Below are 24,668 nucleotides of genomic sequence, written 5' to 3'. Positions count from 1 at the left end.
TCCTGGATGAGCTGCACTACCTGAGCCACTTATGTGGGTTGTAGAGTCCGTCTCATGCAACCACTAGAGTGAAAGCACCGCCAGCATTCAAAAGTGACCAAAACATCAGCCAGGAAGCATCGGAACTGAGAAGTGGTCTGTGGTCACCACCTGCAGAACCACTCCTTTATTGGGGGTGTCTTGCAAATTGCCTATAAATTCCACCTGTCTATTCCATTTACACAACAGCATGTGAAATTTATTTTCAATCAGTGTTGCTTCCTAAGTGGACAATTTGATTTTACAGAAGTGTGATTGACTTGGAGTTACATTGTGTCGTTTAAGTGTTCCCTTTATTTATTTTTTGAGCAGTGTAGTACATGACATACTGTAGGGAATGTGCGGCCCCCTACCTCTTTGGATGGCTTTGTGCAGAAGGCTCCAACCACTCTGGTCCACCATGTCCACATCTGCCTTGTTGTTGACCAGCGTTGTGGCGATACTCTCCAGTTTACCAGACAGAGCCAGGTCCATGGCCAAGTCCCCATTGTTGTCCAGTTCATTCAGCTTCCCAGGCAACTAGGAATGTGGAGAACAGAAGAACATGTATTCTCTACTCTACACTGAACAAAAATATCAACGCAACATGTAAAGTGTTGGTTCCATGTTTCATGAGCTGAAATAAAAGATCCCAGAAATGTTCCACAGGCACAAAAACATTTAGCTCAAATTTTGAGCAAAAATTTGTTTACATCCCTGTTAGTGAGCATTTCTCCTTTGCCAATATAATCAATCCACCTGACAGGTGTGACAAATCAAGATGCTGATTAAACAGCATGATCATTACACAGGTGCACCTTGTGCCGAGGACAATAAAAGGCCACTAAAAATATGCAGCTTTGTCATACAACACAATGCCACAGATGTCTAAAGTTGAGGGTGTGTGCAATTGGCATGCTGACTGTAGCAATGTCAACCAGAACTGTTGCCAGAGAATTTAATGTTCATCTCTCTACAATAAGCCGCCTTCAGCATCGTTTTAGAGAATTTGGCAGTATGTCCAAATCAGCCTCACTACCGCAGACCACGTGTAACCACGCCAGCCCAGGACCGCCACATCCGGCTTCTTCACCTGCGGGATTGTCTGCAAACAGCCATTCGGACAGATGAAGAAACTGTTGGTTCGAACAACCAAAGATATTCTGCATAAACTGTCAGAAACCGTCTCAGGGAAGCTCATATGATTGCTCGTCATCCTCACCAGGGTCTTGACCTGACAATGGCACTTTGAATGCACAGAGAAACCGTGACAAGACCATGAGGCCCATTGTCGTGCCATTCATTCGCTGCCATCACCTCATGATAATGCACAGCCCCATGTCGCAAGGATCTGTAAACAATCCCTGGAAGCTGAAAATGTCCCAGTTTTGTGTTCTTCCATGTCCTGCATAATCACCAGACAGGTTACCCATTGAGCTGGTTTGGAATGCTCTGGATTGACGAGAAGAACAGCGTGTTCCAGTTCTTGCCAATATCCAGCAACTTTACACAGCCATTGAAGAGGAGTTGGACAACATTCCACAAGGCCACAATCAACAGCCTGATCAACTCAATGTGAAGGAGATGTGACGCGAAAAGCTGCATGAGCTGCATGAGGCAGATGGTGGTCACACCAGATACTGACTGGTTTTCTGATTCACGCCCCTACTTTTTTGTTTTGTTTAAGGCATCTTTGACCAACAGACAGAATATTTGTCTTCCCAGTCATGTGAAATCCACAGATTAGAGACGAACACATTTATTTCAATTAACTGATTTCCTTATATGAACTGTAACTCAGTCAAATCTTTGAAATTGTTTCATGTAATATTTTTTGTTCAGTGTAGATAGAAAGACATCTAGTTAGCTTCTCAACACTGATCTGTCAATCAGCACCCAACAGACTCTAAATTCAGGCCCTGCTCCAGATGACATAACAGGATATTAGTCTTCAGTGAAACCGGTTACACTGAACATACTTAGGGTTGCCTCCGAGGCAAACGTGTGTAAGTGGTCGCTCACCTGCGAGTCCATCTCAATGAGGTAGAGGAAGACCACGTCTTCCCTCTCAACCTTGATGGCTTTGTGAAGAGGGAACTCCGTTTTAGACTTAATCATCTTGTAGAGCAGCGGAGCACTCATAGTGCTGAAGTCCTCTTTCCTCAGGTCATCCTGTCGAGAGAAAGATTTTTGTTTAAAATGTTTTAATGCTCTGTCATCTAGGTTATAGAAATATAGTTTCTAGAACAGACATTCCCGTTAAAAGGTTGTGTTTCCAATACTTCATTTCTTTATATTTTCCTTTGGGGCTGGACGAAATGGACTAAACTCCATGTCTCGATTTTTCAAATTTATAGGCGATTCACAAGATATAGAGATATATAGATATATATATCTTGTGAGTGTGAGGTTATATATATATATCTTGTTGAGTGCGAGGTTATTTTCCTGACACCACACTCCGAGGGCCCTCACCTCCTCCCTATACATACACTTAATATATCTCTTTTTAATTTTTATAAAGGTTCTCTAAATATGCTTTGTTGAACAATTAAAAAAGTCAATACACTATTTCAAACAGTCAGGAATAATGTAATTATAATAATAATAATAATAATGCAATTATAATAATAATAACTGTATTTCAGGGCTTGTAAAGTTATACAGAGGTTAAATATAAGCCTAGAAACACTAAGACCCACTAATAATTTTATCAAAATAGTTTAACATGCTTTTTTGTTGTTGTTGCAATAATCACTGATCGTGGCTTTCAAGACGGACGGTGAAAATGCAGTTTTTTGATACAAATGTATCCAAAACCATGAACATTTACTAATAATGACTAACTTCCTGTAGCAGGAATAAGAGAAAATATACACAGGTCTCATAAACAAGCTCTCAAGCACAAGCCCACCTGCTAGTAAGTAGCCAGGTAATCTTTATATCTCAAGTTCAGCCAATTATCTATTTTCTAGCTAACAAACTAGAACTTATGAATACACCCTCCTCTGCAACTGTTTTAGATGTTGAAATCAAGTGGCCGACCTGGATAAATTGCTTATTTCTCAGAATGAGAACGAGTTGTCCGTTAATTTTTTAATTTTTTTATGTATTGTTATGCTCATTACACATTTAGAAAAACAGACAACTAGAACACAACTGTGTTTGTCTAAAATGCTGCTAGCTGTACCGTCAAATCAAATTTTAATTTGTCACATACACATGGTTAGCAGATGTTAATGCGAGTGTAGCGAAATGCTTGTGCTTCTAGTTCCGACAATGCAGTAATAACCAATGAGTAATCTAGCTAAGAATTCCAAAAACACTGTCTTATACACACAAGTGTAAGGGGATAAAGAATATGTACATAAAGATATATGAATGAGTGATGGTACAGAGCGGCATAGGCAAGATACAGTAGATAGTATCGAAGTGCAGTATATACATATGAGGTTAGTATGTAAACAAAGTGGCATAGTTAGTGGCTAGTGATACATGTATTACATAAAGATGTAGTAGATATAGAGTACAGTATATACGTACACATATGAGATGAATAATGTAGGGTATGTAAACATTATATTAGGTAGCATTGTTTAAAGTGGCTAGTGATATATTTTACATCATTTCCCATCAATTTCCATTGTTAAAGTGGCTGGAGTTGAGTCAGTGTGTTGGCAGCAGCCACTCAATGTTAGTGGTGGCTGTTTAACAGTCTGATGGCCTTGAGGATGATAGCGGGGTGAACAGGCAGTGGCTCGGGTGGTTGTTGTCCTTGATGATCTTTATGGCCTTCCTGTAACATCGGGTGGTGTAGGTGTCCTGGAGGGCAGGTAGTTTGCCCCTGGTGATGCGTTGTGCAAACCTCACTACCCTCTGGAGAGCCTTACGGTTATGGGCGGAGCAGTTGCCGTACCAGGCGGTGATACAAGCCCGCCAGGATGCTCTCAATTGTGCATCTGTAGAAGTTTGTGAGTGCTTTTGGTGACAAGCCGAATTTCTTCAGCCTCCTGAGGTTGAAGAGGCGCTGCTGTGCCTTCTTCACGATGCTGTCTGTGTGGGTGGACCAATTCAGTTTGTCTGTGATGTGTATGCAGAGGAACTTAAAACTTGCTACCCTCTCCCCTACTGTTCCATCGATGTGGATAGGGGGTGCTCCCTCTGCTGTTTCCTGAAGTCCACAATCATCTCCTTAGTTTTGTTGACGTTGAGTGTGAGGTTATTTTCCTGACACCACACTCCGAGGGCCCTCACTTCCTCCCTGTAGGTCGTCTCGTCGTTGTTGGTAATCAAGCCTACCACTGTTGTGTCGTCCGCAAACTTGACAATTGAGTTAGAGGCGTGCGTGGCCACGCAGTCGTGGGTGAACAGGGAGTACAGGAGAGGGCTCAGAACGCACCCTTGTGGGGCCCCAGTGTTGAGGATCAGCAGGGAAGAGATGTTGCCTACCCTCACCACCTGGGGGCGGCCCATCAAGAAGTCCAGTACCCAGTTGCACAGGGCGGGGTCGAGACCCAGTGTCTCGAGCTTGATGACGAGCTTGGAGGGCACTATGGTGTTAAATGCCGAGCTGTAGTCGATGAACAGCATTCTCACATAGGTATTCCTCTTGTCCAGATGGGTTAGGGCAGTGTGCAGTGTGGTTGAGATTGCATCGTCTGTGGACCTATTTGGGCGGTAAGCAAATTGGAGTGGGTCTAGGGTGTCAGGTAGGGTGGAGGTGATATGGTCCTTGACTAGTCTCTCAAAGCTCTTCATGATGACGGAAGGGAGTGCTACGGGGCGGTAGTCGTTTAGCTCAGTTACCTTAGCTTGCTTGGGAACAGGAACAATGGTGGCCCTCTTGAAGCATGTGGGAACAGCAGACTGGGATAGGGATTGATTGAATATGTCCGTAAACACACCAGCCAGCTGGTCTGTGCATGCTCTGAGGGCGCGGCTGGGGATGCTGTCTGGGCCTGCAGCCTTGGGAGGGTTAACACGTTTAAATGTTTTACTCACCTCGGCTGCAGTGAAGGAGAGGCCGCATGTTTTGGTTGCAGGCCGTGTCAGTGGCACTGTATTGTCCTCAAAGCGGAAAAAAAAGTTATTTAGTCTGCCTGGGAGCAAGACATCCTGGTCCGTGACGGGGCTGGTTTTCTTTTTGTAATCTGTGATTGACTGTAGACCCTGCCACATACCTCTTGTGTCTGAGCCGTTGAATTGAGATTCTACTTTGTCTCTATACTGACGCTTAGCTTATTTGATTGCCTTGCGGAGGGAATAACTACACTGTTTGTATTCGGTCATGTTACCGGTCACCTTGCCCTGATTAAAAGCAGTGGTTCGCGCTTTCAGTTTGGGAATGTTTTAATCGTTGCTATGGGAACGACATATTCAACGCACGTTCTAATGAACTCGCACACCGAATCAGCGTTATTTGTCAATGTTGTTGTCTGACGCAATACGAAACATATCCCAGTCCACGTGATGGAAGCAGTCTTGGAGTGTGGAGTCAGCTTGGTCGGACCAGCGTTGAACAGACCTCAGCGTGGGAGCCTCTTGTTTTAGTTTCTGTCTGAAAGGCAGGGATCAACAAAATGGAGTCGTGGTCAGCTTTTCCGAGAGGAGGGCGGGGCAGGGCCTTATATGCGTCGCGGAAGTTAGAATAGCAGTGATCCAAGGTTGCCAGCCCTGGTTGCGCAATCGATATGCTGATAAAATTGAGGGAGTCTTGTTTTCAGATTAGCCTTGTTAAAATCCCCAGCTACAATGAATGCAGCCTCAGGATGTATGGATTCCAGTTTGCAAGGAGTCAAATAAAGTTCGTTCAGAGCCATCGATGTGTCTGCTTGGGGGGGGGAATATATACGGCTGTGATTATAATTGAAGAGAATTCCCTTGGTAGATAATGCGGTCAACATTTGATTGTGAGGAATTCTAAATCAGGTGAACAGAAGGACTTGATTTCCTGTATGCTTGTGTGACCACACCACGTCTCGTTAGCCATAAGGCATACGCCCCCGCCCCTCTTCTTAGCAGAAAGATGTTTGTTTCTGTCGGCGCGATGCGTGGAGAAACCAGCTGGCTGCACAGACTCCGATAGAGTCTCTACAGTGAGCCATGTTTCCGTGAAGCAAAGAACGTTACAGTCTCTGATGTCCCTCTGGAATGCTACCCTTGCTCGGATTTCATCAACCTTGTTGTCAAGAGACTGGACATTGGCGAGAAGTATACTGAGGAGTGGTGCACGATGAGCCCGTCTCCGGAGTCTGACCAGAAGACCGCTATGTTTCCCTCTTTTACGAAGTCGTTTTGTTTGGGTCACCGGCTGGGATCCATTCCGTTGACCTGTTTGTAAGGCAGAACACAGGATCCGCTTCGCGAAAGTCATATTCTTGGTCGTACTGATGGTGAGTTGACGCTGCTCTTATATTCAGTAGTTCTTTTCGACTGCATGTAATGAAACCTAAGATGACGTGGGGTACTAATGTAAGAAATAACACTTTAAAAAACTGCATAGTTTCCTAGGAACGCGAAGCGAGGCGGCCATCTCTGTCGACGTGGTACCTCAATGCCGTGCGCAACAGAAACAGAGCGTAAATATTCACAATCGGGTTCACTAATACCGCAGTTTAAGTAGGGTCGGCTCTGTTGTACATTTTGGGAATTGAGACATAAAAAAAGAGTATCGTTACAAAGTACTACTCAACTTTAGTAAAATAACATCTCAATGTGTTTCGGCGCACATGAGTGATTATGATGGACCAAACCTCAAGAGCAAATAGCGAGTTGAAACTGCTTATTGTCAGAGAGGAAGAGATTATATTTTGTCTTTGTTGTTGTGAACGGCAGGGGGAGGGTCTTGGTGTGGGAATGTGCACAGGGCACACAGCATGGGAGGGGCTTGGTGTGGGAATATGCACAGGGCACACAGCACGGAAGGAGGGTCTTGGTGTGGGAATATGCACAGGGCACACAGCACAGAAGGAGAGGCTTGGTGTTGGTGTGGAAAGGTACACAGGGCACACAGCACGGAAGGAGGGGCTTGGTGTGGGAATATGCACAGGGCACACAGCACGGAAGGAGAGGCTTGGTGTTGGTGTGGAAAGGTACACAGGGCACACAGCACGGAAGGAGGGGCTTGGTGTGGGAATATGCACAGGGCACACAGCACGGAAGGAGGGGCTTGGTGTGGGAATATGCACAGGGAACACAGCACAAGGAGGGGCTTGGTGTCACAGCACAGAAGGAGCGAAGGAGACGAGACCAAAACACTTTAAAAAACATAACAAATGAATAAAAACCTATTTTTTAGCGATACAGTGTTAAGGTGTAACATACAGTCATTTAGAACATTGCACTAATACATTCCAGTTAATTTGATATATCACCCAGCCCTAGTTGTCTGTATTTAATGAAAACACTTCGAAGGTGTCAAATTGTATTCCTATTGAAATGAGATCAATCTCCTCCTCACTCCAAAACTCTAATCAAACTGCCAGAGTAGTAAAGGTAGAATGACGCAACAGATTGAGCAGCAGCATGAAAAGCAGTCGGTCGGTCGGTCAGTCAGTCAGGTGGCTGAGGATGACCAGACATTTCCTGAGTCCTGGTCATAAACGTAACCTTGAGAATCACGGGGCTCCGGAAGACGAGCGAAGGGATTTACGAGGTTATAAAACGAAGGGTTTTCTTGACACAGCAGGGCGAGAGAAAAGAGAGATAACTCCAGTCTGGGCTCAGGACTAAAAGACAAGGTGTATTACCCCCAGAGACTGGACAAATGGATACAGAACAGAGGACTTGTTTCCATGGGGGACGTAGTGATACCTTCCAGAGATTCAGCTGCTGGGAACAACTGATAGATTATTGAATGCAATCACCTCCATTGAAGGCATTTTAAAATACATGTATCTTTAGACGAGCTAAAGGACAGTTAAGGAGACAGTATAATCCGGTCTACAGTTGGGACAGTCAGTGTAGTGTTTATCCTATATTCATTTAGCAGCCAGAGGCCCAAATTATGATGTCATTTTTTATATAGATATATACACAGGGCACGAAACATTATGAACACCTGCTCTTTCCATGACATAGACCAGGTGAAAGTAGGGCTGGGCGATATAGCCAAAATATATTGCGCTATTTATTTTTAAATATAAACAAAAATGGATGGTATTCGACAGGATTTTTAGTGTTTTAATAATAAAAGCTCTACATTTGCTTTATGGGTAGTGAGTGATCCCAGGGTGCTTTACGAGTAGTGAGTGATCCCAGGGTGCTTTATGAGTAGTGAGTGATCCTAGGGTGCTTTATGAGTAGTGAGTGATCCTAGGGTGCTTTAGGAGTAGTGAGTGATCCTAGGGTGCTTTAGGAGTAGTGAGTGATCCTAGGGTGCTTTATGGGTAGTGAGTGATCCTAGGGTGCTTTATGGGTAGTGAGTGATCCTAGGGTGCTTTAGGAGTAGTGAGTGATTCCAGGGTGCTTTAGGAGTAGTGAGTGATTCCAGGGTGCTTTATGGGTAGTGAGTGATCCTAGGGTGCTTTATGAGTAGTGAGTGATCCTAGGGTGCTTTATGGGTAGTGAGCGATTCCAGGGTGCTTTATGGGTAGTGAGTGATCCCAGTGTGCTTTATGGGTAGTGAGTGATCCTAGAGCCTAGGGTGGCAACACATACATTCTAAGTGGTTTCAATGAGTCTCTCCATTCTGATTGAACAGTATAAAACAATTCACCTTCAACCAAAACTAATTTCACCACTTTTATCATTTCCTGCACCCAATTGCAGTGGTGGAAAAAGTAACCAATTGTCATACTTGAGTAAAAGTAAAGAATCGTTAATAAAAAATTACTCAGATAAAAGTTACTCAGTGAAATACTACTTGAGTAACAGACTAAAATTATTTGGTTTTGAATATACTTAAGTATCAAAAGTAAATGTAATTGATCAAATATACTTAAGTATCAAAATTATAAATAATATCAAATTCCTTATATTAAGCAAACCAGACAGCACCATGTTCTTTTCATTTACAGATAGCCAGGGGCACACTCCAACACTCAGACATCATTTACAGATAGCCAGGGGCACACTCCCAACACTCAGACATCATTTACAGATAGCCAGGGGCACACCCCCAACACTCAGACATCATTTACAGATAGCCAGGGGCACACTCCCAACACTCAGACATCATTTACAGATAGCCAGGGGCACACTCCCAACACTCAGACATCATTTACAGATAGCCAGGGGCACACCCCCAACACTCAGACATCATTTACAGATAGCCAGGGGCACACTCCAACACTCAGACATCATTTACAGATAGCCAGGGGCACACTCCAACACTCAGACATCATTTACAAACAAAGCGTGTGTGTTTAGTGAGTCCTCCAGATCAGAGGCAGACCAGGGATGTTCTCTTGACAAGTGTGTGTCCCTGTCCTGCTAAGCATTCAAAATGTAACAAGTACTTTTAGGTGTCAGGGAAAATGTATGGAGTAAAAAGTACTGTATTTTCTTTAGGAATGCAGTGAAGTAAAAGTAGAAGTTGTCAAAAAAACTAGTAAAGTACAGATACCAACAAAAAAAACCTTCAGTAGTACTTTAAAGTAGTTTTACTTAAGTACTTTACAACACTGCTCAATTGAGATAATTTCCACACTGCCACATAGGGCTGCACGATAGGCAAATAATCTAGGACTTATTTTTAACCAAATGTTGCAATTGTGATTTGACTTGCGAATTTGAGCAAAACTGTTGGAATCATGGAAATAGAATGACTATTCTAATTATATAGTTAGAATATAATAGTGGGCACTTTGAATATAGTGTCGTTTGAGATGACAACGAATTAAAATGCCAGGGACGAGTTAATGTGACAGGGTAGGAACTGAAGTGTTGATAAGTGATTCCTAGGGGACTCTATAAGCTTTTGCATGTTCTCTTAGCTACTTCATTCATGTAGCTAACATATTCTTCTTTGATTTGTTAGATACTAGTGCACAAACATGCTGATTTAGGTCTACACCATCACTGGTATTATCAGGCTTTATTAGCTAGCTACGTTTGCTCTTACTCAGTACATTTATTAGCTAGCTACGTTTGCTCTTACTCAGTACATTTATTAGCTAGCTACGTTTGCTCTTACTCAGTACATTTATTAGCTAGCTACGTTTGCTCTTACTCAGTACATTTATTAGCTAGCTACGTTTGCTCTTACTCAGTACATTTATTAGCTAGCTAATAAAAGTCAGTGGAACAGTGAACAGTCCAGTTGGACAGCGTAGACTCACCCAGTGGCTGGCGATGATCTCTCCACAGTAGTTCATGAGGGTTGTGGCATCCAGCTCCTCGGCCGTCTGGTAGAACCGGATACAGTTTCTCACGTTCACCGATGACATCACCCCTTTCTCACACCTTTTCCAAGAGAACAAAAAGCAATATTTGAGGACATCGACGTCAATGGGAGATTTCGTACAATGCATTCATAGCCTAGAAGATAGGAAAACACAAAGAGCATAGAGGGACTGTGACTTTTAGATGACAGTCGGTAACAGTGCAGTCACCAACTAATCTACAAACCGTAACGAGTAGTCATCTACGAGGCAAGGTCATCAGTGACTGAGCAGAACTGATTCTCTCAAACACGGACAGTGTGTGTGTGTCGGGCAGCCCCTGCCTACCTCTCTCGAAGCAGCTGCAGCTGGAAGCGGTTGGCCAGCTTCATCAGGTCGATGAGGAAGGCATCGTCCTCGCTGAGCTCCAGGTTGTCTGTGTAGGCCCAGCGCAACATTGCCATGGCAACCTCCGGTTTGGCATCTGGAACACCCAGCATGGTCGAAAAGACAGTGTTAACGACCCAGAGTGTAATGAAATGTAACTTTCCTTAACTGTAGCTACACTATCAATAAAATGATTTTAATGCATTTGTTGGAAGACAGTTTGTAGAGCATTTTCCAAAAAACAGTGGACTCGTCTATTTTCTTGGGGTACATTCGGTTGTGTGACAGCAGGGAGGATGCTCAACTCACCAGACAGGTCCAGTTCTGAGGTGGAGGCCAGGTTGGCCAGGCTCCAGGCATCACTGCGAGCAGCCAGGACAAACTTGTGAGCGTTGAGTGTCATCTCTCCAACCGTCACCTTCAGATCACTACAAACATGGCAACAGTCGCAACATAAGTGAGAAAGAATATAGCCCATGTCCATAACTACAGTAACTAGGTGTTGCATATATTTTCCCAGGATTTCTGTAGAAAGCTGTGAATCGTAGAATATAAGACCTTGGTATAACCACCGGAAATAATTGATAATTGGGTGTCATTGAACAATGAATATGACATCAATAAAACAATGAATATCACATCAAGTGCAATTTTTCCTTTTCTTGGCTTTTCCACATAAAAAAATATTAAAAAACCCAGCTGGTCCTCTTTCCGACTGTAACCATAGCAACAGAACATGTTGCTGCATACATTATATCACACCTCTCCCCTCCTGCTGCCCTCACCTGTACTGGTCCTGCTGGTAGAGCTGGGCCACGATGTCAAGCAGACGGCTGATGAAGGTGTCTCCTGCCCCGGTTCCGAAGGTGTTGGTGGAGCCCTGGCCAGAGGTTTGAGCAGCCAGCACGGCACATCGCCTCTCTGTGTCAGCCAGCTTCTGTTGCATCTTCACATACTCCTGCCTCAGCAGGGCTAGGTGCTTCTGCAGCTTGGCCACCTCCTCTGTCACACAGAGAGAGGGAAGAGACAGAGTGAGTTGAGAGGTAGAGAGGCAAATAGAGGAGGTGAAGAGAACAGGGAAGCTAGTAGAGAGCCTTATGCTGGATTAGGGTTGCATTAAGCACATTCTGGCTCACAATGCTTTGTGTTGTTTGTCCAGATTAGGAAATTAACCAAAATAGACGTTGTACAACCAAACAGTAAAACTAACCCGTCTAATTTTCTCTTACTATAGTAACCCAAATGAGAGTTGTATTGTTTCAAGGATGCCTAGTATTTCTCAAGGCAGGTTCCTGCCTAGATATAAGCTAGGGATGTTTCTCTTTAAAGCATATTACATGTCAGAGCCCACTCAACCCAGGAGTGCACATAACTTCCCACTTTCATTTCCTTCCCATTTCTGCTTACATTAGAGCGAAGACTGAATGCTGAGGCAGCACATAACTTTGCCCTCCCACGGGTCAGAGGGTTAACTAGCTGACTGGCTATAGCTTCATATACAGTCATTGGGCTATTGTCATGGGGAAGGGACGGCTGCCACTACCACCTGATCAACGGCCACAGGAAAGGAGCACTGCTGCAACAGCAAGATAGGCTGAGCTGTTTAACGAAAAACAGTTTCAGGGTCACATATATTACCACAATGCAACTTATTGTCACACTTCATTCATAACGTTCCATTCATTTTGAAAAGGAGAGGATATGATTGCCAATGTTGTGCATGTTATAAGCTTCTTTACCTTCAACTCAGCACTTTTAGACATCTTTAAAATCAACTTTATAGGACCAATATAAAAATATAGCTTTCTCTAAGTGTCCACAGCACTTGGGACCACAATGGAAGAGTGACAAGCTTACGCAATCTAGCTAGTGAGAAATGATTGACTGACTTGACAAAAAAAAAGGGAAATAAACGAAATCAATGCATGCAACAGTTAAAAGGCAGTACACACACCAACTGGTATATCATTATCATTTATACCGAGTAATTAGCAAGCTAGTACTGTAGGCCTACTCTACATTCACTCTTCGATGAGGCTGCAACCACACACAGCTGAATGTAAACATGTTTAAACTGGCTGTAGTCACAACTAAACAACACATGACCGAGGCACTGACAGTGCTGTCAAAGCAAGCAAATTAACCAAGTCATCTTGACTGAAGACAAATTGATATCACACTCGTCAAAATACTCAAACATGTTCGCTAGTTACAAGAAAAATACGTGCTCAATGACACAACAGCAATTTTGCATTTGGTTACAATGCTTAATTTAACTATCTAGCATGGTACTGTAGCCAAAGATAGCTAACTAACGGTACATTGTAACATTGTAATGCTCATCATAAAAAAAATGAACCAAGGGTCGATTTGCTAAGTTACAAAAATAATAACGTTTGGTAATATCAAATGGTCGCGTGGAATAATCACCTTCCTTATGCATTCTGCGTTAGTAAATTCTGCTTTCTTCAGTTACCAATCCCGTTCATTGAGTCCAACCACCCGGCGAATTAAGTGGCTGGCCTGCTAAACTAGCCAACGTTTAGTTGCCTTCTCCGCCCAACCCAACATACCCACCCGACGAGCCAGTGAGTTGCAAGTGAAAATTAGCAACTAACTGTACAAGACGAAGGGAAGACAGTCGTTTATGATTTTATAACATTGCAAATCCCAATTAAATCAAATACAGTATAGCCATTAAAATAATGTATTTAATTCGAGGCTTAGAAAGAAAGGGCGTTAAAAAAAAAATATGTTCAACAAATCAGTCACATACCCTCAGCCATGATGGTTCCGTGGCTTTTTGGTTTGGTATCGCGAGATCACAGAGATGAAAGTAGGCGGTGACAATATATTTTCTATTCGACAGGTGTACCAGCATCTTTCCAAAGTTGCCTTGAAAGGTAACTGGCATTTTTGACTGATATTCCTTGTGAAATAACACACTGAGACGTTTCCAAATCTGTATTGACTGCGTACACACACCTTGCATATTGTTTCAGATCAATTCCACTTGTTCAGATTTATGAGAATGCATGCATTAGGTACTTGTGTTTAGCTATACCTACATGTTATTATGAATGATCTTCATAATCATTTGTGATTGGTTGAAAAGCGTGAGACATTTGCTGGGCATAAGGTTAAGTGGTACTTGCATTGTCTAGACTGGAGCCTGTTCTTGGCACAGATCCCCGAAACCTGCTTTTCTGAGATCTCTGCCTGGCCAGCAGTTCATGTGGGGAAAGGGAATAAGTCTGTGGCAATCACAACACCTCACATTGTGTGAAAGTGATACTTGTCTTTCTTCTGAATATGAGAAACTACTAACACACACACTATTCCCACATTTGTGCCAAGTGACAGTATTCAATTGTTAATTGTTAATCTGCAAAATTGTAATTATTCACCTACCTCCTCATGCCTTTTGCACACATTGTATATAGACTCCCCCTTTATTCTACTGTGTTATTGACTTGTTAATTGTTTACTCCATGTGTAACTCTGTGTTGTATGTTCACACTGCTATGCTTTATCTTGGCCAGGTCGCAGTTGCAAATGAGAACTTGTTCTCAACTAGCCTACCTGGTTAAATAAAGGTGAAATAAAAATAATAAAAAATGATATCAATGAGTCACAGATACTTGCTAAATCTAGCTTAATGTGTTTTGTGACAACTACATGATACACTATGTATACAAAAGTATGTAAACACCCCTTCAAATGAGTGGATTCGGCTATTTCAGCCTCACCTGTTGCTGACAGGTGTATAAAATTGAGCACACCGCCATGCAATCTCCATGGCCAAACATTGGCAGTAGAATGGCTTAACTGAAGAGCTGTGACTTTCAACGTGGCGCCATCATAGTCAAATGTTTGCCCTGCTAGAGCTGCCCTGGTCAACTGTAAGTGCTGTTATGGTGAAGTGGAAACGACTAGGAGCAACAACGGCTCAGTTGCGAAGTGGTAGACCACACAAGCTCACAGAACTGGACCGCCGAATGCTGAAGCTCGTAAAAATAATCTGTCCTCGGTTACAAAACTCACTACATTGGAGGCAATGTCAGCACAAGAACTGTTAATATGGAGCTTCATGAATTGGGTTTCCATGGCCGAGCAGCCACACACAAGCCTAAAATCACCATGTGCAATGCCAAGCGTCGGCTGGAGTGGTGTAAAGATCTACACCATTGGACTCTAGAACAGTAGAAACGCGTTCTCTGGAGTGACGAATCACACTTCACCATCTGGCAGTCCAACAAACATCTGGGTTTGGCAGATGCCAGGAGAACACTACCTACCCGAATGCATAGTGCCAACTGTAAAGTTTGGTGGAGGGGGAATAATGGTTTGGCTTGGCCCCTTAGTTCAAGTGAAGGAAAATCTTAACATTCTAAATTATTCTGTGCTTCCAACTTTGTGGCAACAGTTTGGGGAAGGTCCTTTTCCTATTTAAGCATAACAATGCCCCCCATCAACAAAGCGAGGTCCATACAGAAATGGTTTGTCGAGATTGATGTAGAATAACTTGACTGGCCTACAGAGTCCTGACCTCAACCCCATTGAACACATGTGGGATGAATTGGAGTTTCTAACATCAGCACAACTTCATTATTGCTCGAGTGGCTGAACGGAAGCAAGTCCTCGAAGGACAAGTTTGGGATTACCTGACCTAGGGGTTCAGACACCACATGATAACATGCTAGGAAGTAAGATCATGTGTGTAACAAAGAAGTAGATGTCTGGTAATATGACAAAACATTGTACACATCATTTTCATTAAATGAAAATACCCCAACAATTATTGGAGGAGGAATCATATTTTAGAAGAACTCACTACACAAGGTGACAATTTTCATAACATGAAAAATATACATCAGAATTTTGTCTTTGTCCATTAGTAAACTGCAATAGTCCATCAGAGCCAGAATAAAATCATACACCAGGACAAATTCGAGGATCAGGGGGGGGGGATATAAAACATGGCACAAACATACATTTTAAATCAAAACCCAGACACTACTAACAGCATGGAAACCTAATGTTAAAGCATGCACAACAAATCCTACCTACGACACCACACAAAGGAAATCAAGCGTTGTAAATTCACGTGTTTCATCAAGGTGACTCTTAAGAGAAATAGCTCCCCTAAATCTCATCAGAATATTAAAACAAATATAAGACCGTACACCACACATCTGGGGAAGGTTATTGCTACACCAAATGGTTACCAATATGTTTGATTATACATTGTACTGGTGTGAAGGGTTATAAAATAACACTTTAGCGGTTAACCATTTCTCTGACGTCTCTGAAACTAACTCTGGTTCAATACAGGGTGCAATTGCCAAGCAATTTAATAGGAGGCACTTTTTGAAAAATGTATAATTAAAAATCTAACTACGAGCTCAATTTGTGAATGCATGACTTGTAATGGCTATGTCCATCTCCAAAGAAACACACCTGAACTTGACAGATGAGGTATGTGATCAATTCGGGGTGCACCACGGTAGGGGAACTTCCTAATGGTGTTAAAAATCCTAAATAAAGACTTGCCTCTATAAACGTATTCATATTTTAAAATGGTGACTTACAGCAAATTTTCCTGAAGTGCTAAGGGTGAAGGAACCTAACATGACAAGCATGCTACAGAATGTGTCTATTCTAGTGCACCCTCTGCCATAAATTCCAATTTGGCCCGATATTCCGGTCATTCTAGAACCAGAACTCCGCTGTTCTCCTATAGTGGGATTCTACAACAGCATCGCATTCTTACCATTCTGCCTTCTTCAAGGCTTCCTGTCCATCAAAGCAACCTGTAACATACCTACACTAATACACACTAGAGTGGATGTTGAACGGGGAAGAGGACTAAAAACTTCCAATAACTCACAGGGCTCAAATTCTACCTACAGAAGCCCTACTTATTTGGTACTATGTGTCTTGCTGGATGGGTAGGAACAGTTTATATATTATCCAGTTTTAGGTCTGTGCTATATACAGATCTTTACAATCTCTTCCTGAAAAGTTCATAGACTTCAAAAAAACGTGTTTATTCATCTTCTGTTTTGTTGTTTTCGAGTTGGCACTTGTGTGGCAGTTTTCGGTCAGCATGTGGCAACAGCTGTTAAGTTCTATTGCGACCTATTGTTGCCAGACGGTTTCTGCCAAATGCAATGAAGACGAGCCTGGCAATCGGGTAGTAGAGTGCAGGAAAACAGTGCCGTGTTGTTTCTCAAATTGGAGACCTGTGGAAGACAAGAACTTGAAACTTAGAATATATTGATATACTGTAATACACTTCCAGTAGAGTGTCTTCAGAAAATGCAACGGGTATAAACAAAGTGTGAACAGTTGGATAAGTGACTCAGAGATGCAGTATAATAGCATTGGGACCTCTTCAAAACTACAAGACATGACCTGTGAGAGACCAAAAGTCCACTATTCTTACCCTGAAAAAGTGAAGCTAGATGCAGCTTGATATAAAATTCACTCAAAGGCAGTCTCTTGGCTCTTTCTTACACAACGGGCCACTTTTCTTTTGAATTCCCCATGTCTGTCTTCACGCCACTCTTTCTGCAGGGGGAATCAAACGTGCAAAAACATTTAAGTTCAAAAGATGACAGTTCTGCTCTCCACAAAAATACAAATTTGATGTTTGAGAACCTGCAACGTTCAGAATATATTCTGAATTATGTGCACTAAAGAGACATAATCGAAATCCCCATTTAGTCCTTTTGTCCCAAACAACAATCCACCGATTGTCTATGCATAAAGAACTAATCCGTGTGAGCTTAAACCGGTGATTTGGCCCCTGAGACTCACTGCAGCGTCAACATTGGCAGGCGAGTCTCCATTCGGGTCCGCCAACATAGAGATAACACTAATCATGATGGTTTCCACTGTGTGGATGGGCAGCCAGCGCTCCTCAGGCTTCTCATAGCCGTACTTATCCTCACCAGGCTCGTGTAAAATAGATATACATACGTCACCGTTCTTGTCAACTGCAAACAGGACAAGAGACATGAAATTAGACTTGTGTTCTATTGAAACCTTTCATGTAAACATCTATTTATGTATGTATGCATGTATGCATGTATGCGTGTGTGCGTGTGTGTGTGTGTGTGTGTGTGTGTGCGTGTGTGTGTGTGTGTGTGTAAACAAGAATTTTGGTGCATTCCATAAAAATCTTTACTTTAATGAGAAACACAACTGATCCTCCAGAGGGATAGCTGACATTTCCCAAACAGTAAAACAGACCCCCGCCCCCAAAGGGTACTAACACTTTGAGGTGAAGGAAAAAAAAAAAAAAAACACCCAGTACAATTGACCCATACTTACCATTAGGGTGCCATATATCTGTGATAAATGTCATTTTAGGTGGCCTGAGAGGGTAGTCTTTGGGAAAGGTGAGATGTGCTTTGAACACACCACCTTCACTGTGAACAGGAAAGCAGAGAGAAATGCCTGTCGTTATGGTCAAATAGCAGGAGGTTGGTAAGATCAAGACATTTTGACAGACAACTGTTGTACATGACGTATACATTAGTGGTGCGTAGACTCATAACCCGCAGTCCCCGTGGTTATGGGGAGTTAGGTCTACTGCATTTTCTCCCTGCTCCCTAAACGTCTTTGCTTCGAGACTGAAGCAGAGAAACCAGATGGGTTGTTAGCGATAGCTGAACCGCGCACCCCTGAAATACATACCCACATACAAATACTCCCCAGCTGACTCATCAACCCATCCACACAGCAAACTCAGAGTGGAACTGGGCTGGCAGACTTACTAGCATGTGTCTGGTGGGCCGATGATTAAGACTTCCCATCTGTAGAGGTCGTTATCGTCTATCAAACCTGCTGAGAATCCCTCCACTGGGTTCTTATTGAGCTCTGGGAAATCAAGAGAAAACATTTGAACAGTTTTTTTCAATCCGAAATACACACAAAAAATATAGTAGTGTCTCTACGGTGACGTTTGATAGTGCCGTTCTACGGTGATGTTTGACAGTGCTGTTCTACGGTGATGTTTGACAGTGCTGTTCTACGGTGATGTTTGACAGTGCTGTAATACGGTGATGTTCTACGGTGATGTTTGACAGTGCTGTAATACGGTGATGTTCTACGGTGATGTTTGACAGTGCTGTAATACGGTGATGTTTGACGGTGATGTTCTACGGTGATGTTTGACAGTGCTGTAATACGGTGATGTTTGACAGTGATGTTCTACGGTGATGTTCTACGGTGATGTTTGACAGTGCTGTTCTGCGGTGATGTTTGACAGTGATGTTCTACGGTGATGTTTGACAGTGATGTTTGACAGTGATGTTCTACGGTGATGTTCTACGGTGATGTTCTACGGTGATGTTCTACGGTGCTGTTTGACTTTTGAACTCTATCCAGTCAATAAAGTGAGACATCCATCTCACTAATTAGTATGTGGAAAATGCAGCCTTCTCAGACTGAAAATGTTCCTCCGTGAACATAAATCTTTTAATCCACAAATCATCCTTATCCCTAAAAAAATATATAATAAAAAGTGATATCCCTATAAAGTGTCCATTATACCAAATAAACAGCTTCCTAAGTAGCAGTTTACACTGAACTCAGAAGTTCACTGTGGTTTAGATGTGCTGTTGCCGTGGCAGCCAGTCTCCTGCTGTGCTGAAACACCAGCACAGTCAAACAACTGTACCCATCTGTCACATACTGGGCTCTGGTCCTAAAAGAATCAACTTGGTATGTGGATTTCAACCACTTCATTTCCTCACGAAACAACCATCTCAACAGTGAAGTCAACCTATAGAGGGCATATTAAAATGATTCCCATAACGCACCTCTTATTGTGTAAATAAGTAGTCAAGCATTCTAAATAAAGCAATTTTTCATAAACGCTAACTTGATCAGGGCTTGCTCAGCTCCACCTTCACCTCAAAGCAGTACACAGTGACTACTGCTGTTACTGGGGGGTGAGAGGCTATGACTACGACTGCTGTTACTGGGGGGTGAGCGACTATTACTACGACTGCTGTTAATGGGGTGTGAGCGACTATTACTATGACTGCTGTTACTGGGGGGTGAGCGACTATTACTACGACTGCTGTTACTGGGGGGTGAGCGACTATTACGACTGCTGTTACTGGGGGTGAGCGACTTACTACGACTGCTGTTACTGGGGGGTGAGCGACTATTACGACTGCTGTTACTGGGGGTGAACGACTATTACTACGACTGCTGTTACTGGGGGTGAGCGACTTACTACGACTGCTGTTACTGGGGGTGAGTGACTATGACTACAACTGCTGTTACTGGGGGTGAGTGGCTATTACTACGACTGCTGTTACTGGGGGTGAGCGACTATTACTATGACTGCTGTTACTGGGGGTGAGAGGCTATGACTATGACTGCTGTTACTGGGGGTGAGCGACTATGACTACGACTGCTGTTACTGGGGGTGAGCGACTTACTACGACTGCTGTTACTGGGGGGTGAGCGACTATGACTACGACTGCTGTTAATGGTGGTGAGGGACTGACTATTAATGGGGGTGAGCGACTATTACTACAACTGCTGTTACTGGGGGGTGAGCGACTATGACTACGACTGCTGTTACTGGGGGGTGAGCGACTATTACTACGACTGCTGTTACTGGGGGGTGAGCGACTATGACTACGACTGCTGTTAATGGTGGTGAGCGACTATGACTACGACTGCTGTTAATGGTGGTGAGTGACTATGACTATTAATGGGGGTGAGCGAGGAGTCAAAGGAAAACAGATGTAGAACCAATGGTGTATAAACCCTGGACTGATAGGGTCGCTGTATTGAAGCCAAAAGGGTAGCCATCTTGGCACTCAATTTAAAAAATATATTTTTGAAGCTCTAGTAATGCATTTATTAACATCTACACTAGTTTTTGCAATGTTTACTAAATATAAAAATAAAAAATATATAAAAACATTTTTCTTTAAAGCATTTTATTTTGAGAGTAGTAATGTTACTGTCCCCACCACAATAGAAAATATGCAATTGTGTCCATGAAACATTTAATTGAAATACTGTAAAACTCCATTTCTAGAGGACTGCTATCCTACTAAGGCGTACCAATGTGGCCGACTGGTGTCTTCAAAGCCAATCACTGGCCAATACATAGCATCGGCAATCCAGGGTTTATATACAGTACCAGTCAAAAGTTTGGAAACACCTACTCATTCAAGGGTTTATCTTAATTTTTACCATTTTCTACATTGTAGAATAATAGTGAAGACATCAAAACTATGAAATAACAGATATGGAATCATGTAGTAACACAAAAAAAGTGTTATACAAAATGTATTTTATAGTTGAGATTCTTCAAAATAGCCACCCTTTGCCTTGATGACAGCTTTGCACACTCTTGGCATTCTCTCGACCAGCTTCATGAGGTAGTCACCTGGAATGCATTTCAATTAACAGGTGCCCCTAGTTAATTTGTGGAATTTCTTTCCTTCTTAATGAGTTTGAGCCAATCAGTTATGTTGTGACAAGCTAGGGGTGGTATGCAGAAGATAGCCCTATTTGGTAACAGACCAAGTCCATATTATGGCAAGAACAGCTCAAATAAGATAAACAACAGTCCATCATTACTTTAAGACATGAAGATCAGTCGATGCAAAACATTAAAGAAAGAACTTTTAAAGATTCTTCAAGTGAAGTCGCAAAAACCATCAAGCGCATGATGAAACTGACTCTCATGAGGACCGCCACAGGAAAGGAAGACCCAGAGTTACCTCTTCTGCAGAATAAGTTCATTGGAGTTAAATACACTTCAGATTGCAGCCCAAATAAATGCTTCAGAGTTCAAGTAAGACACATCAACTGTTCAAAGGAGACTGTGTGAATCTGGCCTTCATGGTCAAATTGCTACAACAACAACAACAAAAACTACTAAAAGGACAATAAAACGAGCCAAGAAACACAAGCAATGGACATTAGAACTGTGGAAATCTGTCCAAATTTGAAAATGTTGGTTCCAACCAACGTGTCTTTGTTAGTCGCAGAGTAGGTGAACGGATGATCTCCACATGTGTGGTTCCCACCGTGAAGCATGGAGGTGTGATGGTGCTTTGCTGGTGACACTGTCTGTGATTTATTTAGAATTCAAGGCACACTTAACCAGCATGGCTACCACAGCATTCTGCAGTCATACACCATCCCATCTGGTTTGTGCTTAGTGGAACTATCATTTGTTTTTTTAACAGGACAATGACCCAACACATCTGCAGGCTGTGTAAGGACTATTTGCCCAAGAAGGAGAGTGATGGAGTGCTGCGTCTGGCCTCCGCAATCACCCGATCTTAACCCAATTGAGATGGTGTGGGATGAGTTGGACCACAGAGTGAAGGAAAAGCAGTCAACAAGTGCTCAGCATATGTGGGAACTCCTTCAAGACTGTTGGAAAAGCATTCCTCGTGAAGCTGGTTGAGAGAATGCCAAGAGTGTGCAAAGCTGTCATCAAGGCAAAGGGTGGCTACTTTGAAGAATCTCAAATATACATATAGTTTGATTTAACACTTTTTGGGGGTTACTACATGATTCAATGTGTTAATTCATTTTCTTTATGTCTTCATAATTATTTTTACAATGTAGAAAATAGTCAAAACTAAAACCTTTGAATGAGTAGTTGTGTTCAAACTTTTGACTGGTAGTGTACGTTATGAAGTAATTTACATCCCCTTTGAACAGCAACCCTGGCGATCATGTTTAGGGCCAGCGAAGGCCACTGGAACACAGCCACATGGGGCTTCAGATTGAGCTGTTCTCAGCTGAGAAAACTTGGCACGGTGCAGCAATAGCCAAGTAAAACACAACGATAAAGTGCAACTCAGACTACACCGAGTCACTGTCAGTCGCTACGAGGAAACAGACGGTGGTTGTATTTTACGAACGATTTAATGAAAAGTATGGATTGCAGCAAACAAATTAAGGCACACCGCTACGGAGTTTCAACAGATGTTCACGGTAAGGGTTTAAATTCCGACCTTCGGCGACTCGATGTGTGTGTGGACTGTATCTCCGCTCAACTTTAATTGAAGTCAAATACATCGCGGAGTTTAATTGTACTTGGCTAGAAGCAGCAGTATGTTTATGCATGTCTGTCTAGCTTTTACATGTGTATGAAAAAGGAAATAAAGCATGGTGAAATCATGGGCTATTGTACACAATTTATTTCTATATCCCCTTCAACATAAAAATTAAATGGAACAATATAAACATGGTATCTATCACTCTGAATAGGTCATTGAAGTTTGACAGGCACAGCCATATTAGGCTAGCTAGGTACATTTCTGAATGTACACCAGGCACCTCGGTTATTTGCGGTAGCTAGCGAGCTACGCATTGCCGTCAATCCAGGAAATCGGTGGCGTGGAGGGATTATGCCATGCCTAGTTAACCAGACATTATGCTGCCCTTTAACTGTGAAGAGACAATTTGTTCTACATGGAGGGAAAAACATTAACACACACACATGTATGTATGTATGTATGTATGTATGTATGTATGTATGTATGTATGTATGTATGTATGTATGTATATATATATATATATATATACACACACACATACATATATATACATACACATATATATATATAATATATATATATATATATATATATATAATGTGTGTGTGTGTGTGTGTGTGTGTGTGTGTGTGTGTGTGTGTGTGTGTGTGTGTGTGTGTGTGTGTGTGTGTGTGTGTGTGTGTGTGTGTGTGTGTGTGTGTGTGTGTGTGTGTATGTGTATGTGTATGTATATATATATACACACACACATATATATATATATACACACATATATATATATACATACACATATATACACACACACACACACATATATATATATATATATAATAACGGGTGGTTCAGTAAAACTCCTGCACAGCCCTTAATTTAAAAATCAAGCTGCCAGCTGTCCAATGACCACCGACTGGTAATTGACGTGTGTCTGACAACGTTGAGTTAGAAATCGACATCACGTTCAAAACAAAGGGGTGGGATATTACACACGTTACGTTTAGCTTGCTATCTAGTTAGCATAGCTAAAGTTGAACCATATAAAAACGTGAACGTTATCCCCAAACACACACGTGGATGGCTAGACTAAATATGACCCCAAAACTTGGTGGAAAGATAGAAAATAGCGTTGCGATGTTAGTTAAATTTACTGCCAACTGTAACGTTAGTTCGCTGCCACTGGTTAGCTAACGTGAGATGATTTAGCTTAACGTTGACACAACGACCACACATTTTATTTGACTCGCTATATTCAACTATCAAAAATGAAGTAAGCCAAGATGTGACATTTCACACCAATATACACGATAGTAGTTAGATAAAAAAAAAAGATTTTACTTGGGCCAAATGAGATGGATTAAGCTAACGTTAGCTAGCATAGCAACCCGACCAGCGGAAAAATAAATAAATAAACCGTTTATAACTAAATATAACGTTTTAAATGAGTTGACGTTAGCCACCAGTTTTATAAATTACCTGCCAGCTGTCTCCTGAGTAACAGTGCTGCCTGAGGCTCCGTCATGGTTTTTTCTTTTAACAACAACAAGGATTACAAAATGAACAAATGTTAATATTGCTTGGTGAGAGAATTAGCTGGCTATCTATTTTCAATAAATAACGACAGCGCCGGTGCAGTTCTTCTTCTTCTTCTTCGATATAACAGCAGTCCGTAAACAAACGTTAGCGGTGCATATGCCACCACCTACTGTGCTGGAGTGTGTGATTAATTCCGGTCTACAAATCTTCTTCTTCTTCATCTTCTTTGATGAGGTTTAACGGCGGTTGGCATCCATATACATGTTACATTAGCGCCACATACTAGACTGGAGTATAACTCCCTTACACTTTGCTTGAAAATAATAATAATTAGAAATACTCCTACTTAATT

The 24,668-nt window shown here is 42.3% G+C and overlaps 2 protein-coding genes across 2 annotated transcripts in view; both read right to left on the bottom strand.

Annotated features, from left to right (window-relative positions):
* Nucleotides 1-13,608, bottom strand: part of LOC124014579 (rabankyrin-5-like) — a 39,057-nt gene extending 25,449 nt beyond the window's left edge. The window contains 7 exon segments of the mRNA XM_046329741.1: nucleotides 393-558; nucleotides 2,041-2,190; nucleotides 10,299-10,422; nucleotides 10,689-10,824; nucleotides 11,037-11,155; nucleotides 11,513-11,729; nucleotides 13,504-13,608. Of these exon segments, the coding sequence (XP_046185697.1) occupies nucleotides 393-558; nucleotides 2,041-2,190; nucleotides 10,299-10,422; nucleotides 10,689-10,824; nucleotides 11,037-11,155; nucleotides 11,513-11,729; nucleotides 13,504-13,513 (922 nt within the window). The 5' untranslated portion in view covers nucleotides 13,514-13,608.
* Nucleotides 13,609-15,528: 1,920 nt separating this feature from the next.
* Nucleotides 15,529-24,444, bottom strand: LOC123995172 (ubiquitin-conjugating enzyme E2 G1-like). Its single transcript, XM_046298588.1, has 6 exons — nucleotides 24,257-24,444; nucleotides 18,512-18,614; nucleotides 18,066-18,163; nucleotides 17,550-17,728; nucleotides 17,176-17,300; nucleotides 15,529-16,972 (listed from the first exon to the last, which is right to left on the bottom strand). Exons 1-5 carry the CDS (start codon nucleotides 24,300-24,302, stop codon nucleotides 17,214-17,216), a joined length of 513 nt encoding a protein of 170 aa, XP_046154544.1. The 5' UTR covers nucleotides 24,303-24,444; the 3' UTR covers nucleotides 15,529-16,972; nucleotides 17,176-17,213.
* Nucleotides 24,445-24,668: the final 224 nt, after the last annotated feature.

This window comes from Oncorhynchus gorbuscha, linkage group LG02, assembly GCF_021184085.1.
Source record: "Oncorhynchus gorbuscha isolate QuinsamMale2020 ecotype Even-year linkage group LG02, OgorEven_v1.0, whole genome shotgun sequence".
Lineage (NCBI taxonomy): Eukaryota > Metazoa > Chordata > Actinopteri > Salmoniformes > Salmonidae > Oncorhynchus > Oncorhynchus gorbuscha.
This window is presented reverse-complemented; position numbering and strand designations above follow the sequence as displayed.

Bases quoted from the DNA above. Each gene is read 5' to 3' on its own strand.
- LOC123995172 (XM_046298588.1), bottom strand. From the start codon at position 24,302: ATGACGGAGCCTCAGGCAGCACTGTTACTCAGGAGACAGCTGGCAG. The intron at 18,164-18,511 runs GTAAGTCTGCCA...TCCTGTTCACAG, and splicing joins GGCCCACCAGACACATGCTA to TGAAGGTGGTGTGTTCAAAG. The intron at 17,301-17,549 runs GTGAGTCTCAGG...TTCCCCCTGCAG, and splicing joins CTGCCAATGTTGACGCTGCA to AAAGAGTGGCGTGAAGACAG.